The sequence below is a fragment of the Sander lucioperca genome, chromosome 15, assembly GCF_008315115.2.
Source record: "Sander lucioperca isolate FBNREF2018 chromosome 15, SLUC_FBN_1.2, whole genome shotgun sequence".
Taxonomy (NCBI): Eukaryota; Metazoa; Chordata; class Actinopteri; order Perciformes; family Percidae; genus Sander; species Sander lucioperca.
This window is the reverse complement of record NC_050187.1, coordinates 3660369-3679042: the sequence shown is the minus strand read 5'-3', so window position 1 is coordinate 3679042 and position 18674 is coordinate 3660369. Positions and strand designations below refer to the sequence as shown.

At 40.4% G+C, this 18674-nt stretch overlaps 1 protein-coding gene across 1 annotated transcript in view; it reads left to right on the top strand.

Annotated features, from left to right (window-relative positions):
- The window catches only part of smap1 (small ArfGAP 1), a 235402-nt gene that overhangs the window by 26374 nt on the left and 190354 nt on the right, over positions 1-18674 (top strand). Inside the window, exon 4 of the mRNA XM_035992468.1 lies at positions 5164-5239. Coding sequence (XP_035848361.1) covers positions 5164-5239 — 76 coding nt within the window. The remainder of the gene's footprint in view (positions 1-5163; positions 5240-18674) is intronic.

Below are 18674 nucleotides of genomic sequence, written 5' to 3'. Positions count from 1 at the left end.
ATAATTGCAACCTCATGTGTTGTATTCATTGTTGCAAAACTTGTTCTGTATATAGTTCGTTTGTTATCGTGATCAAAACCATTGATCTGAAGCTCAATGCTGATGCTGTCATGTAAATAGTTTTCTAATCAGCAATAAATATAACAACTTCTGATCAACCCATATCAATTGCATGCTTAAAATAACATACCGGTTAAAGCCCCGCCCATTTCAAGACAACCCGACCCACTTCCGGGTTAAATCCCGTCCACTTCCGGGTTAGGCCCCGCCCAGTCCGAGTACAGATACAGATACAGATAATTCATATGGTTAACAGATACAGATACAGATACAGATAATGCTGTACTCGCTCATCCCTACTGGATATATAATTAGTTTCATCTAAATATGAATGTGGATAATGTTAGTGGTATTGAGATGCTTGCTCCAGTTATATTTCAAGTGATAAATCGGCAAAACACGTTTTTCTCTGATTAACTGCTTTGTTCTAATGCCGCTGGGCGCTCCCTCTTTTCAGTCTCTCTCTATCTTGCTCCACCATATACGTTACTGAGCTTTCGGGTGGTCATTGAGGCTCCATCTAAAACTCTGCCATTTCGACCAGCTGTTTGTAACATAAAAATAAAATGGATTATGTATAATTTTATTTCTATAGTTTATAGCTGACTTCTCTATTGGCTGTTGAAACAGGTGAAACAGGTCCTCTCAGAACAGCTGAGTCGCAGTGAAACCATCAGCTGGTTTGAGTTGAGCTGAGACGGGCTGGTTCAGACTGCTGCAACTTTTCCCTGCGACGTTCTAAAACGGTTTCGTCTCGTCACAAATCTTTGGTCGGAACTGGGCCCCTTTATTTAAATTATTATGTGACACTAGAGCTGTCCTATGACTATGTAGGTTTTGATTTGTAGTTTCGCATCACATTTACCCATTTATATCACCACCAACATTGCATGGGGTTGTTTAACACATCCTTGTGGTATACATTCTCTAACAAATCCAAACTGTTTCTCAAAGAATGTCTACGGTTAACTTTTATAAATGCAAAGCCTTCTAAACTTCCTGTATCTTCACATTCACACCATGGCCCTTTTAGTTGCTGACATAAATCCATAAATCTGTGTGAGTTTATTGAAAAGAATATTATGACGATTAACTGTGGAACTTTGACTAGTGTGTACCATTGTGGAAATGTTCGCATTCAGTATTAATGCAGTATTAAAGGCCTTCAGTATTATATAAATGGAACATCCCCAGTTCGATTCCAGCCATCTGAACACGGTCAACAACAAATAAAGGCAAAAATGGCTAAATGTGAAAAATCCATTTAGTAAAATACAATGATCTTCCCCTGATTTTCTTGGAGTATTATCAAAATCCATGAATTTCCTCGTGTACAATGCTTCTCTCTAAATGTCATCATCAGTTGGAACACTGATAAAAGACATTACATCTAGACGTGGATCATATCTCCGTGTGAAATTACATTTCTAATATTGTTTAGTCAAATTGATGGTTCAGAAAAAAATCTAAAACATTGACATTAACCACAGAAATGATGTGGCCATGGTGTTTTGCATCAAGATTCCTGCTACAGTCAAAATACCATGGCAAAGATGCAAGTGTGTGCACACACACTCAAACTCCAACTCACACACTCCCTAAGACACGCCACCATTAAATCGGCGCTAATCCAGAATCTCTTATCTCGCTATTTCAGCAGCGACGCTTCTGTCGGGTTGAGTAATAGACTTCAAAAGATTGAAAAAATGATGACCACCCGCACGAGTCAAGCTACGAGATAAGTTGGAAGAGGCAGGCTGCTGGACTGCATCTCAAACACGGCGCTCATTTATTACTGTTGACTGAAAACAGAGCAATACAGTGATTGGATACATTATTGCCAAATGATAGGGTGGTCGTGTACACATGACCACAAAGGAGTGTTAGATAAAGACGGATGGTACACTAATGAAGGACGTACTAACACACCACATGGACCATAGACATGGGCGTATTTCATCTAACAGTTGAGGGGGGACAATAAACAAAATTTCTCAAGAGCAGTTTTTTGAAGGAAAAGAATACAGCCTGAATTGTAGAGTTGTAGAGGATATGTGTAGTTCATCGGATGAAGGGATTCTTTTCTCTAATGCGGATGATGCAGAACTGAGAACTGAGCCTCCTAGCAAGCTAGCTAGATAACTAGCCAGCCGACTCATTATCTGTAACCAGTGAAAGCATGTTGGGTGGAATTAGCAAGCTAGCTAACTAACTCTCCAACAAGCTACCAAACAGGCTAGTAAACTAACTATCCAACAAGCCATTAAACAAGCTAGCTAACTAACTATCCAACAAGCTATAATCATCTGTATTCGAGAAAAGAATCACTTCAGCCTATGTTTAAAGTGGATGAAATAGCCTTGTCTTACTGGAGTTCCACAACTAACGTTACTGAAGTGATTCAAACTTTGTTCTCTCCCAACCTGCGCCGTCTCTCTTAACCAGTGTTGCCAACTCTTTTCCAATTAAAGTAGCTAGCACCAGCTCCAAAATTCGCTAAAAGTAGCTAAATGATGTCATACACTCATTTGCATATTTGTGATGTCATTATGCAATAATTTGCATAAAGCTTAGTGGTTGTGTCAGCAAGGTAGATAGAAAGAAATAGAAATCTTTAGCCAAATAATCACAAATTCTCTACAGGAATTTATATTACATTATAATGATTACTTAGGTATCCTACATTATATTTTAAGTAAAAAATTAAATTCTACAAAGGGAGGGAGAAAAATCGATAAAGAATTCTCAAAGAAGGCTGGCTTGCCCAGGGCCAGGCCAGCTCAGTGGCGTCTTTTTCCCGTCGCGTCCCGCTGTCTCTCGTACCTACACTGGCCCCCGCACCCTGTCTCCCCTCCCTTTCTACCTGCCTGCAGTGCTGCTGCACATGAGGAGAGAGCAAAGAGGGGAGGGGCTGCTCCTCAGTCACAGAACAGAAGAGAGAGGTGACTGTTTTGGCGGCCACAAGAGAGAAATACCTTGCGTGGATAATACTGGCGTCTTTTCTACAGAAAGTCGCCAGATTTGTCGCTAGTCGCTTTTGTGAAAAAAAGTCACTAAGGGGGTCTGAAAAGTCGGTAAATCTAGCGACAAAGTCGCTAAATTGGCAACACTGCTCTTAACAGTAGTGGTGGGCGGATCAATCCAAATATCGATAGTATCGATACCAACAGTGGTATTGATATTGATCAATACCAGTGTAATGAGATTGATACTGTAGTTTTAGTTTCTCTTCAGTATGCACTGCTGCAGTTTCATCAAAGAGGCGACTTGGCTGTCTGTGTCTTGGTAAGTGCTTTCAAGTGCTGCTCCTGTCACAGCGCAGAGCAGGCACACTTTGCTCCTCTTCCCCACTCTTGTGATTTGATGGTGTACCGTCATGTTACTCAGCGGCGCCAGGCAAACAAGCAAGCAAGCAGCCACGCCCGGCGGCAGCCAGCAGCACACACACACACACACACACAAGCAGGACAGAGACGGAGCAGAAGAATGGCAGAGAGGAAGAGGAGCTCCCTGTGGCTATATTTTCAGGCCGAAAATTAAACAACGGCAAACTGTATAATTTGTCAAAAGGCTGTAAGATACAGTGTTAACACAACAAATTTAAACAAGCATAGGGAAATTCTGTCCTGGGTTTTAATTTATTAATAATCCAAAGGAAAAAAAATCACAAAACCACTTAAAGGTCATGAAAATTCATTCAGATTTAGCAATTTGATGATGCATCCACCTTAATTATTAAAAAGTATCGGTATCGGCGATACTGGCTCTGTGTTTACTTGGTATCGGATCGATACCAAATTTTGCAGTATCGCACACCACTATTTGCCAGCGCTGCTCAGTCCCACTGAACGTACAGGCAGTGGCCCAAACCACTGTGAGGCAAGGAAGGGGGGGTCTCAAGATGTTTTTAAACTTGTATTGTTTTACTACTTACACAATTATTTTAATTGTATTATTTTATTATATGATTTACAATACACATTGTGGCTTTAATGATTTAGGGGGTGGACAACCCTCAGATGGGTTAGGTCCTGACACCACCGACCCCTCCGCGATTTTCGCCTATGAACCCTGAAAGTTGAGTTTGGCAGTAGTTGTAAAGTTTCTTTTAACAAGTCTTCCAAACTACATGACAAAATACATCGTTTCTTGTTGCTTTATGTTAGCATTTTCTGACCTGATGTCCATATCGGCAGGAACAGCATTCTAAAAACGTTACAAATCACTGTTACAATTAGGATTCATATGACGATTTCCTGATCTTTTGCCTCCATGGTTGTTTGGTTGGTCCAAAAACTACTTAGGGGTCAGAAAGGGAACGATTGTGGTTTGGGGCGGAACATTACATTATGTTAACAACACTTTTCTTAAACAAACGAATGATGCTGTTGTTTTACTTTGGACACATTCAGGATTTTCCCCGCCATTATAAGGTTTAGGTGCAACACCGAGCTGTTTTGGGCAGCACCTGAGCCGAATAAATGCATCTAAAAGACTTTTCTCAGATCTAAAGACTGTAGTTGGACTTCTTTAACAGGTTTTGTCTTTAAGCTTTTTGAGTGTTATTTATTTATTATCTGCTCTAGCGTTTCCAACATTTCAGACACAGATATGGTGAAAATAACGGTCCAAAATGATCTGAAAAAGACACACAAAACTACGGCAAAAAGAGACACAAACCGACTATAAAAGGGACGCTAAATGACCACAGAGACCCAAAACAAAAATGACCAAAAAGAAACATAACATGACTACAAAGAGACACAAAATTGATGGGGAATTTTTATTCATTTATCAAAAAACGTAACATTTTCTTGAGATGGGCGCCTAAACCCCCCGCAAAATACGTGCACCTAAACCTAGGGAAAACACTGCACATCACCTCCACCTATGTTTATAATCTTGTTTAATTTTTTTCTAACGCCTGCACTATGTAACACCCATAAAGAAGGCAAAGGTTGGGCGCTGGCAGGTTTGTGTTTCCTGAGTATTTCAGAGAATAACAATATGTTGATGATTATAGCACAATGATGTTTCTGTTGTGTGTGCATGGATATTTGGGTATTTTTGTGAAGTATTTCAGTCCTTAATCCTAACCTTTAGAGCAGTGGAGGTCTTCATCCGGGACAAGTACGAGAGGAAGAAGTACTGCAACAAGGAGGCCCTGACTGCAGCTCCAGTGAGTACCATCACTTCGGTTCAGGTTATTGTTATAGCTGTGTACAGAGTTGCCATGGTTCTCCAATCATGGCAACTTCATGACCGTGTGTATCAATTGTTGCATATGTTTGATGTAAGGCTGTTTGATACGGAAGCGTAGTGCTGCCACAGCAAAAAAAAGAAAAACGTATCAGTATCAAGTTATTACCTGAAAAGTTTATTGTAATAACAAGTTGTTTCTCCCGTTATAACAAGATATTTTTACGTTATTACAACATACAAACTAATCAAGTTATAACAAGAAAATGTTCTTGTTATTACAACATACTATATTATGTAAGGGATAATGTAGAGCAAGGTAGTCGTTATAGCGAATACAAGGGTTGTGTTCACTATAACAACATTATCCAGCTTATACATTTATATATACACAGCTACTTGCCAAATAAATCAATAATTTCACACAAAATTTTTGTGTCAAAAATTGTTAATTGATTTGAACGATTGTATTGCTTCCGCTAAAGACAATAGAACGTTTCGTCTCTACGGTTGGAATCCGTTGTCCATAGCAACATAAATTATGTAGCTGTTTAATGTAACCTTCTGTCTGTCACTCAACACCACAGTATTTCCCTTCCCTTGCCTGGCATCAGACTGCTGTGTGTGCCAACCTTGTTCCAGCAACGAGCTATCCGATAGCCAGCTGTTGACAGCAAATACATCAACGGCGTTTTCACACATGAAAGTCCGAACCAAGGTCCGGACCAAGGTTCATGTTTTTGTTACATTGTATACATTTGATATTTGGTAAGTTTTGGTTTCACACTGCAGTTATGCAAGCGCACCAAGGATCTATACGTGACAAAACTATGTCCTGCCGTCATCACATACGTGAGCTGCGTCTCCAGATACTTATAATTGATTGGTTTGTAGACGGGCTTCCCCGTCCTCTCGTATCCTCTCTCTGTGTCAGAGTTTTTTCAACTGACTGCTGCTCTCCCCTACTGCTGCGGCTCTTTTGGTTTTGTTGTGATGTTGAGAAGCAAAGACACGGGAACGTTCTTCCTGGAGCATTTATTCAGAGACAAACGGAATCCTATACTGTACATTTACTACCACTTAACAAATAAACTGCTGATGTATTCTCTGCTCTGATAGCCGACAGCTGTCTGCTCTGAGCGCTGACACCGTTACCGTCTCTCACGTACACATAAGCACTGAGCTATTCCTTAAAGGAGCTTCCCCGGTCTTGTAACACAAGGAGAGCCTGCCAGAGCTTCTTGTATTTGGTCCGAAAGTCCGAACCATCCAAAAAATGCTTTCACACTATAAACGAACCGGACCATGGTCCGGACCGAGACCACCTTTTTATTGGACCAAAATTTGATCTTTTGATCCGGACCGTGGTCCGGGGGAGGTTTCACACCTGTAATTTTGGTTCGGATCAAACTGAAAAGTCCGAAAGTCCGGACCAAATGAGGTATGTGTGAAAACGCCCTAACATTACTGGCAAAAGCCACCGGTCCGGCACGCATTTTATCCCCCTATTACGGTCTGTGGTAGTAGCCGTATACTGTATTTTACTGTCAAAATGAGTCGGGCTGTGATGAGGCGCTGCCGTGCTATCGCTAGCTAGGTGGACAAATTCCTTCACCCAGCTGCTCTTTTAATCACTGCGGATTGACACATTATTAGCTGAGGCGTTGTTAAGTGAGCTAGCGGGCTATCAAGGCTGCTCTCGTGGCCGTTATAATTCTCATTAAACTGAACATTTCCGATGATGGTGAAGTGAGACAGGATGAATGGGACTTCTTTGGGAATATGTATATATGTTGACGTTTCTGTCCTCCTTCTGTCATCTTGTTCTTTGGTGGTCTCATTCTTGCACAGCCACTGCAGTTAACACACCTCTAAACACTGTTGCAATTTAACTAATTAACGGCCCTATTATTAAGTTACTGTGTAGCGATCATTGACCGTATATAAAGGTGTAGCGATATAACGTGTAACTTTTTGCGTTATAATGTGTTAAATAGTATATTGTAATAACTAGGGATGCACCGATACCGATGCCAGTATCGGGTATCGGTCCGATGCCGTGCGCATGTACTCGTACTTGTACTCATAAAATTACTCCAATACTACCACACCCGATACCACCTCATAGCAGTGTGACAATAACTTCTCCGTCAAACAGGTACAGGTGGCAGAAGAGGAGCAATGCCAGCCGTTTGGAGATTTTTGGCTGTAAAAAAATAACTAGGCTCTTGCCCAATGCATGATTGCACTTGACGACCAGCCATTGTCAGTCGTTAAAGCAGAATTCCGGCCAATTTTTACGTTAATCTTGATCGCTATAAATATGCGAGTACTTTCGGTTGAAAAAAACCTGACCTGAATCGGTCCTAGCAAACTGGAGTTGCTGCAGCTACCTCTACGAGCTTCCACTGAGCTAAAACGGAAGTTGTCGGGGCAGGTTTTAGAGTGCCTTTGTGCCTCTTAACAGACACAAAATGCATATAAAATGTCTGTGCAACATGAACAGGGCCCTTACGCGACAACAAGATGCGTTTTCAACTCAGACATTGTTTAAATTCACCTACTCTGTTCTCTATCCTGCTGGTAGCTAGCTCGCCCTGCTAGCTGCTAGCTGTTAGCTGCTAGCTGCCGTCCGTGATAAGTGTGTTCAGCCAGGCTTATTCTGTGATAATCATCACGCAACAGTTTTGTGTGTATTTGTAGCTCATCCATTTTGTGTGTGATCGATCTGGTGTTGGTGAGTAGGAGGCTTGGCATGGTCAATCTGTGTGGTAGTTCCCTTAGCCGCGCTAGCAGGCCCGACCGGGATCCTTGCTTCTGATTTCTCCCCGCCTTCGTCGCCTCCTGCTCCTGAAAACAATCCAGTGAGCGCCCGGTGGTCTGGCTATGTCCTCCAGAGGACAGGTCATGCCTTCGCGACGAAAACTTGAACTTTATTCCCCCTCAAAAATAGGTAATTGAGCACTGTAGTGGTTATGACCATATCAGTGACTATGTAACTACATGGAAATGGGCTAAATGATGTCTGTGGCTTGCAAGGATTGCTTCTCGGAGCGATCTGCACACTGTTTACCTTTTCCTGCTACACCGGGACTTCAGCGCGAGACTACAGCTAGCCTTCTCTAACGCTATCAGTGTGCAAGCCACAGACATCATTTGGCCCATTTCCATGTAGTTACATAGTCACTGATATGGTCAGTTAGCTAAGGGAACTACCACACAGATTGACAATGCCAAGCCTCCTACTCACCAACACCAGATTGATCACATACAAAATGAATGAGCTACAAATACACACGGAACTGTTGCGTGATGATTATCACGCAACAGCTACCAGCAGGTTAGAGACAGGGTAGGTGAATTTAAACAATGTCTGAGTTGAAAACGCATCTTGTTGTCATGTAAGGGCCCTGTTCATGTTGCACAGACATTTTAATTGCATTTTGTGTCTGTTAAGAGGCACAAAGGCACTCTAAAACTTGCCCCGACAACTGCCGTTTTAGCTAAGTGGAAGCTCGTAGACATAGCTGCAGTTACTCTGTGTTGTCCGCACCGATTCAGCTCGTTTTTTTTTCTATCGACTGTACTCGCATATTTATAGCGATCAAGATTAACGTAAAAATTGACCGGAATTCTCCTTTAATAATACTGGGTTTTGACGTCTTCTCAGTGTACTGGAGCAGAGAGATTCCCAGCTGTCACCACATCACAGAAACCGTGTTTCCAAAGCTGCTTTGTGAAAAAGCACATTATCAGCCTGTTGCCCGTACGCTTCACCACTGATATTTGAAGTAGCAGTGTTAGCCCAATGTCTCTCATCAGCGGGCATAAACATGAAGAAAGCCATATTTCAATCAGCTCTGTCTGTATGCGGTTTCTACACAGCACTGTTTTAACAACCACAGTGCTACTCTGTAAATAGCGATTTTTTTTCACAAATTGTTATTGACCCTTTGCATGTGACTTCACGCTCCACTCGCGCAAATTATGAACGCCATGGCGGACGGCGGAAGAGCTATGCTGTAGATGGACAGCAAGCTAAACTCGTACGTTTTCGTTCGTGTTTGTGTTCTCACATTCACAATCTACAGAGTAATCTCTAGATTCTGTAAAAAGTAATCTGTAAAACACTACGACTACTATTTCTTAGTCACTGTTCCATTATCTTTATTGTGACTATTATTTCCACTGTTCAGCACATCCCCAACCGGCTTTGTCATACCAAGAGCATGGGTCTGGCCGAGGTTTCTTCCTAAAAGAAGTTTTTCTCATTACTGAGGTTTCTTCCTAAAAGGGAGTTTTTCCTCGCCACTGTCGCACTGAATGCTTGCTCTTGGGGGAACTACTAGAATTGTTGGGGATTTATAAATTATAGAGTGTGATCTAGACCTACTCTATCTGTAAATTGTCTCGAGATAACTCTTATCTTATTATGATTTGATACTATAAATAAAATTGAATTGAATTGAACACAAACATGCAGAGTAATCCTCACCAACACAAGCATGTGTATGTATTGCCTTTCTGTTTTAAATGAGTGATAAATAAAATTATCCTCAACCTGCTAGCTGCCGTGCTAACCAGCTGTCCTGCTAACAGGTCCAACCTGATGATGACCCACATAACTAGCTAACATCGGCTATTCACTGACCTAGCTACATATCCAAAAAAGAAAGCCGTTCCCTTGATCGTTTTTGAACTTAATACACATACAAAAAATATTGGTTAAATTAAAGATGACATGGCACGGAAACTAGCTTCAAAAACGAGTTAAATGCGGGTCTGTGGAGCTCCTACCCCGGCTAGCTGACGAGCTAGCTACAGCTAGCTTTGGACTGCTCGCTAGCTGCTGCCCATCGCGTCGTAATATCCACCAGTCAAATCTAAACATAGGCTACACAGCGAATATAATCGCAGATAAGAAGATGGCTAGATGTTACAATTATGTGTGGTTACTACTGATCATAGACTCTCCGTGATTTACTGCATGGATTAACGTGTGATAGATAATTAATGACTGCACTTCCCAGAGCTGGCATCCATTAGCTAGGAAATTGCATTGGCACACCCAGTGAACAACGGTATGTGGGTAGCCAAGACCGACCATGTCCTCTAAAAACATGGGCTCCGTGTTATATAAATCTTTACTTAAGTAAAGAATAGATGTTAATACAAAATAAACCCTAGATTGATGTCTTATCTTTGCCATTATGAGGTACCTCCCCCCGCCGTTAGCGTAGCATCGCGTACCTGTAACCCAGCCAGCTACAAAGAACTGGTAAGCATCCAGACTTTTAAAAGCTTTGAGATCAGCACCAGTATATGGGGATACCCCGTTTACCAAATAGTGGTACAGATCGGTGGCAGACTCAGTGATTTAATGAGGTCTGTGAAAACGGAGGGAGAACGAATTAAGGGTCGGTATCCAATCCTGCTATCTCCAACTTCTCAAACTACTGCTCTTTGTGAGCACTTACCAGATGCCCTACCTCGACCGATAACAGCACAACAACTTGTTGTTCAATAGAAGAAGCCATATAAAGCCATAAATACAGTTTATTTAGTGTTATGTATTTCAAACTGATTGAAACTATGAAACTTTCCGCTCGTCTACTACTGTTTAGCCTGTGCTTCCGCCGTCCGTCATGGCGCCGTCACGTGGTCGTGGTCACGTGTTTGCAAAGGGTGAATAGTTTGTCACAAGTCTTTAAATTTGGTCAAAATTTTGTGAACTCAGCTGCTGGCGTAAACAAACCATCCTCTCCGCTGGATCAGTAAATCCACATGGGTACTTAATATGCACGTGAATGACGTCATCGGACTTTGCGTTCTTCATTCTTTCTAAACTTCACTCAGTATTTTGATATTACAAATTATATGATTTATTTTATTGACACTAGCCTGGGGAAATGTCCAGGCCCATGCGCTAAGCTTTGAATAGAAAAAAGGCATGGTACTTTGAAAATACTGCTTTGTTCTAATTGATAACAATATCAGAGAAGGCCAAAATCATCTGTGTGTCTGAAAACACCCTTGGACCCCACAGTACTCGGTATCGGCAAGTACCCAAATGTAAGTACTTGTACTTGATCTTAAAAAAAGTGGTATCACTGCATCCCTAGTAACAACAAGAACATGTTCTTGTTATAACTTGATAAGTTTGTATGTTGTAATAACATACAAAAAATATCTTGTTATAGCTTGAAAAACATCTTATTACAATAAACTTTTCACGTAATAACGTGATACTGATACTTTTTTTTTTTCTGCATTGGCAGCACTACGCTTCCGTATGTTTGATGCCAGTATCTGCCAAAGACAGAAACCAACTTAATAGCTTACTCACGCTTTCCTTTTTTTGTTGAAAGGCTGAAAGTTGTTTTTTTTTCCCCCACCATCTAAAAAACAGGAGATATATCTGCATACACAAGTTTTTTTTTTTCAGGAGTCTTCATATTTATGATCAAATATTAATTACATTATTACATTACATTACTTTACATTATTACCCATCTCGTGCCTTTTGGCAAGAAATTGAAAATAAATGCTAAAAGGCTTGAAACTGCATCAAAGAGTGTGTGCAGGGTTTTGGCTGCTGTTGTGTTAAAAGCTCAAATGTTCTACTTTATCACGTTTGGCGGCCTTTCCTTACACAAGACATTTGAATGGGTTCCAGCGCTGACTCATCTTTGCCAAAGCCTCATGGTTGGCTTCCAGTATTTTTCACTCATCAAGCCTGTAAAGTTTGTATTTTTACAGTTGCTGACCTCTCTCTGCACTTATACTGTATCTATCACTCTGAGGATGTTTTCTCAGCTTACACGTGTGGAAAGGCAGTGAAATCCCTTTCAATCCTGATTTCAGCCCAAACAACACAGTTTCATAGGATCTGATACCAAGAGTTAGTGCACACTGTCGAGAATAACCTTTCAAAAACACAGTTATCTTGTGAAACAGGTCTTTATCAGTATGGAGAGATGTCTGTGTATGGGTTTGTGTGTGTCAGTGTCAAAATACTGCGAGTTATGCAAGGCAGTGTGTGTGTGTGTGTGTGTGTGTGTGTGTGTGTGTGTGTGTGTGTGTGTGTGTGTGTGTGTGTGGGTTCATGTATAAACTCTGTGTTCTCCCCCAAAAATGATACTCCTATTCTCACAAACATTACACTTCCTAGCAATTTGACTCAGCGGTCCTGGCTGTACTGGATGAAAATACAAAGAAAATACTGCCAAAGTCTTTACCAACACAATCAAGCGGTCCAAGCCGCAATCCCCATTTCAAGTGTGCATCATAACAATAACAATCAAAATCCCCTTGAGCTAAAACGTTCAGATTTCCAACTGTTCTGAACACTCGGTTTCAACAGTTTTTTCTACTCTTGGCTAGGTGTTACGCAACTCTAAGCCGGCCTTCTATGATTGGTTATCTGGAGTGTTTTTTTTTTTTATGCTACTGCGGTGTTAACATTGTTACAGGCTAACAGCAGTTATGCAGTTTATGTAGTATTTTGTTTAAAAGCCTTTATCTTCGTTATTTTTGACTGTAGAAAGTGCTGCTCTATTCTATTAGTGTCTACTGCTAACTATAGTAGCTACATGGCTAACGGCAGTACAGTGTCATCTGAGCTGCCAATGTAGTTAAATTCTCCCCAATTCCGGGTCACATTACTGCTGAAACATGTCTGATTGGGTAGTGTTTGGTTCAGAAGCCTTTTTCTGTGATTATTGATGGTAGAAAGTGGTGCTTCATTCCATTACAATCAAACGTTAGCAGTAAACTAACATTTGATTCTAATGTAAGGCGACATAGCTGTAATCTAGTCGGCCAATAATGGTAATTTCTCCCCAAATTCTGGTCACTTTTCTACTGGGACATGTCCGGTTGTGTAATATTTGGTTTAGAAGTCTTTATTGGTGATTTTTCACGGTACAAAGTCCTGCTATATACTCCGTTGCAGTAGCTCCAGCTGCTACTAGTGAAACAAAACTGGAGTGCACCGGAGATTCCAGGAAACACGCTGGCCAATCAGAGCACACTGGGCTTTTTCGGGAGGAGGGATTAAAAAGACAGGCGCTCCTTAAGAGCTTCTCATACAGAGGGTGAATACAGGTGCAGCAGCCATGGGCAGTATGATAAGCAGTATTTCTTTTTTACATTAAAGCATGTAAACATGTTCTAGTTTTATCCTGAAAATGCTATATAATAGTTCCCCTTTAAGATGTGTGGTGTGTATGTAGTAGTAGCAGCCCATCCAAGGTTACACAATGGAGCAATACTGGCAACAAGTGGTGATAAACTAACTTTTACTTTTCCAGTCAGAGCCAGCTTTATGGGCCAAGTATGTGTGCACATACAAGGAATTTGACTCTGGTTTTTCATTGCTCTTAATTAACTTAAATAGAAATAGACATAACAGCTAAGAACAAGAACAATAAGGTTGAACAAATAGACAGGACTATTATGTACACACTATAATTAATATAATTTCAATACAAATTATTTCTCATATCCCTGTTCAATAATCAATTTCATTGTTTTGTTAAGTCTTTACAACTCAGTGTAACTCCGACATGTTTCCGACATGTCTCCGACAAATCTCACTGTGAAAATATTTTGTTCCAATATTTGGAACTGATATGCGTTTACAGTGAAAATGAAAATCTTTAAGTCAAAATTAGATTTTGGAATGTTACAAACTCCAACACAAAACTTTGTTTAAATGTTTTAAGCAATTGTATATTGTATAATAAATTAGAAACTTTCAACATAATACACAGTAAACAATAGTCAGATTGTGGGTGGGACATTAAGTCAGACTCAGTGGTGAGTGAAACCGAAGCAGAGGGACAGACACAGAGCTGTAGCTAAGCCAAATAGCGCACTTTTTAATTCATTAACGTTATCTGTTATCAGGCAAATAAAACGCAGATACAGATAATCTGCAAACTGCCAAAAAACTGCCCGATAATCGGTCCATCCCTAGTATAAATTATTTCATTATTGTCACAATGAGGTATTTGGTCAATAATATTGTGATATCTGATTTTCTCCGCCCAGCCATAGTACATTATAAAATTAATGATGGTTGAATTCCATTTAGCTGCTTCCTGGTCCTGGTATTGTACATTTTGGCTCACTGTCACAGCTTACTGGGAGACTAGAATGGAACGGAGCCCTCTCTCTCTTTTCAAAGATCCAATTGATAGTGTTTTTTTAATTTGTCAACAAAACTATGTTTGCTTGAGCCTTTTCAGTAAACATTACAACTACATTGTGTAAGAATTTCTCCCATCAAGTGGTGAAATTGTATATGACAACCAACTGAATACTACTTTCTAGCCCCTCCCATTCTGAGCGCGTTTTAACTCCTATGTTGGCCGTATGCCAATATTAACATGGCTTCCAGTACGACTTCGTCCGTTCTGTGTATTGTACGAGATTAATAGTGTAAGGCAATGTTTACAGAGCAAACTACATGTTTTTCTCCGTGAGCAGAGTCAGAGATCAGTTGATGTGACGGAGGTGCGAGGGAAAGCTAAAGGAAGAGGGAAATAAGGTAAAGAAAAACCAAAAGACAGAGCTGGTGGCAGTGGATCGGTGAGACCGCCTAGGCAAAGAAAAATGAATTACTGAATTACCTGTCGAGAAGAAAGCAGGCAACTTTGGTGTCCCTTTTAAAATCCTTGCTCCTCATGAGCTCTCTCTTTCCATCTTGGAAAAGCCACTCCAATATTAACTTTGGTCTTGTTGCTTTGCCTGTCGCGTTGTCGTTTTAATTCTCTTTTTCGCTTCCTTGGCGACTCTGTTACATGTCCTTGAGAATAGGTGTGATCCTCCATCTTCAACAGGCTTTCAAATCTGCCGGTAGTCGCGAGTAATCTCCCGGCTGGCATTCGTCACGGTGCTACTGAGTGTAAAAGCGCGAAAGGCGGCGGTATGTCCCTCTTTGGCTAATGTATTTTAAAGACGGAGGCGCAACATGGCTACATATTCAAGCGACTCGCTCGTATGTATTCTGAGTGATTCTGAATGGCAGATTCTACGCGTACGAGAATGCTTTGATTAGTTGGTGGAAGTAATTACACATGAATGAGCACATATTTGTGAAAGAACAAAGGGGTTTTTGCTAAGAATCAACTCAAAAAAATTACACAATGGAGCTTTAAGACAGAGGTCAGTATAGCCAGAAAAAAAAAATGTTTTTAAACCTTTTTTTTAACCTTTAAAGCTAAAGAGATTGTTAACAATGTCTTTTTATTAGGGCTGTCAAAATAACGCGTTAAAAAAAATAACGCAGATTAACGCAGATTAATCCATTCCATATTGACGTTTGACCCGGTGTTATAGCCCTTCTAACCCTAACCCTGGTGTTATATTTTGTCCACAAGGGGCGCACTTGGTTAAACCCAGAGAGAAACTCATATCACTAAATATGAATAAGCTCATTAAAAAATATCAATAGCTACTTTGCTGTGTCGGAGTTAGATTTCAGAACAACTTTTCATCAGTTTGGATGGAACGATTCGATTAGAGACACATTACAATGCTTGGTTAATTCGCAGCCAAACTCAAGTAGGTTAACACTGTATTACAAGCCGTTGTTTTGCAAATTCTGAGGTATATCTATTACTATATCCCATACCATATAGGCTACACAAAAGGAGAGACAATGACTGTAAATCATGAAGACCATGCATTCAAACTGAGCAGTGTAGTACCACTTTTCTATGACTTGGTGGTAACACTTGTGTATATCGACAATATTAGACCACGAGTTATCGTTACTGTTAAAAAATATGTATCAGTCACAACGTGTAGCTTAGTAGGTGGCTGTGATAAAGTAGTAGTAGTCCATATGGCCGTAAATGCGAGGAAAGAAACGTGAAAACTATCATCGGGTATTTCCTCAACTAAGCCCAGGTAACCAGTTGTTTTAGATCAGCTCAAAACAAAGTGTTACCTGGTTGCTGACTGTGTAGAGCTGCGGACTCAGGTGTTAGTTATTATATTTATGCCACAAGATCGAAACCAGCTCGACCCGAACTAAAATGATTATATTGTTTTTAGATCTTTTTTTGTTTGTAGGTGGCTGTGATGTGGTGCTTACTTAGACAAACATTTTCGCGACAGTAGATCTGGGAAACGATTTGAAAATCGGCAGTAATATGTTTGTGATTGTGTGACGAATCTGGTGACAGAGGCGGCCCACATCGGCAGCTGTTAGGTAAACACAACATACGGAAACCAGTTAGCGTGGAAACCAGTAGGGCTATAACACCGGAGCCGTTCTAGCCACCATTCGACTGTAAAATGACGGAGGGAGACGAGAATGTGCTGCCTGGATCATTAACTGGAACATTTACTTGTAAAAATCTTCTTCCTGCCAACCCTGGCTTCCGAAATCTGGTGCCACTGATATGTCTGCACTTCTCTCTGGTGCTCTGAAGATGATACAGGCAACACAAACACTGCTGCATGTGACGCTAGTTAACACTATACTCGACAGCAGCTAACGTTAGCCTACCGCTAGCTAGTAGCTGGATTAAACACGGTTACAATGCTGACAGCTAACGCTGAACGGTGTAAAGTTTGACTGTGTTTTACTGTAGAGGGCTGTGACTCAACAGCGGGATGTAACAATCTGCAGCTGCCGAGCTGCCGTCGGAAAAACAACACAGACGGTGCGTTCAATGAAACTGGTAAACTACAGCTTCGTGGTGCATTTGAAGTTATTGTAAATGTCCTTGGTGGTTGTTTTTGTCGTTCAACAGCAATTTACTAGTGAAATAAGTTGTTGTTGTTATTGTTATACATTATTATTAAATCATTTAATTTTGGCCATATGGCCTTAGCAATAAACACGCTGTCAGTGTTGTAATGTAACGGAGTACAAATACTTCGTTACTGTACTTAAGTAGAAATTTCACGTATCTGTACTTTACTTCGCTATTTAAATTTATGTCAACTTTCACTTTTACTCCACTACAGTTCCTAGATAAAGTGTATACTTTTACTCCGTTATATTTCCACTAAGCATCTTCGTTACTCGTTACTAAAAAAAATGAAATTAGAAGAAATGTGTGCGATTGCAATAAGGGAGGTTTGGCGAATCACTGCTCCTAGATTGCATTACGCACGCTCCGCACGCCGCGCGCTCTATTTCAGCGCTTGTTTGTTGCTAAAGGAGGAGGGTTCTGAAACCGCCATGGAAGCACGAGCACCTGCTGGAGGACCTCCCGTTATCGTAGACGACCACCCCGACGATAGTGGTGAACAGGGTAGTGGTGAAGATAACGTCATACACCCGTGGCCGTATTTGCAAGAAAAGTTTCTGTACATTGGAATGAAAGATTCTTCCTACCGGATGATTAAGAAGATATGGGAACCCTGAATATGCTTTATGCCACAATAGAGTTCACAATAAAAGTTCTAACCGCTTGCTTTTTAAAAAAAAAAAAAAAAAAAACTTTTTACTTTTACTTCAAATACTTAAATATCAGAAAATTACTTTTGATACTTAAGTACAGTATATATCAGATACTTTAAGACTTTTACTTAAGTAATATTCTAAAAGGTAACTTTCACTTCTACCAAAGTCTTTTTCTAGTACGATACTTCTACTTTTACTCAAGTATTGCTTTCTAGTACTTTATACAACACTGCAAGCCGTTCTTTAATGTCACCAACGGTTGTTTAGAACCCTTTGTTTTCTTTTCTTTTTTTACTTTCTTAAAAAGTATCGGTTCAGGCACCGTTAATTATGTATGCGTTTAATTTCGATTAATTAATCACAGTCTGTAATTAATTAGATTAATTTTTTTAATCGATTGACAGCCCTACTTTATATAAATATCTGCTGTTGTGATTTAAGCAGGGATCTTCAACAGGGGGTCCGGGACCCCTAGGGGGTCCTCAGAGTCAATACATGTGGGCCTCCAAATAATTGTTCATTTTTTAAAGTTTTTTCGAAAATTACAAAGTTAACATGAATCCAACATATTATTAGCAAATATAAATCCCCACTGTTTACTGGCCTATAGGTAAGGTAGTCACTAAGGTAGCCACCCACAGATACAGTTAATAAGGATTCACTCTGCCACGTGTATGTGTAACATTAAAACATGATTTATAAAAATAATGGCAACAATTATTAGGCTATTTTACTTTAATAGCTTAGTATTCTATGCAATTATTGTGGGCCCAGTTTAATATGCAATTTAATTTTAGACAATATATCTGGTAGGAGGTCCCTGCTCTGTCTCTCTTTCAGTTAAAGGAGAATTCCAGCCAATTTTTACATTAATCTTGATCGCTATAGCTACGCGAGTACTTTCGATAGAAAAAACCCCGACCCGAATCAGTGCAGGTAACACGGAGAAGCTGCAGCTACATGTACAAGCGTCCCCTGAGCTAAAACG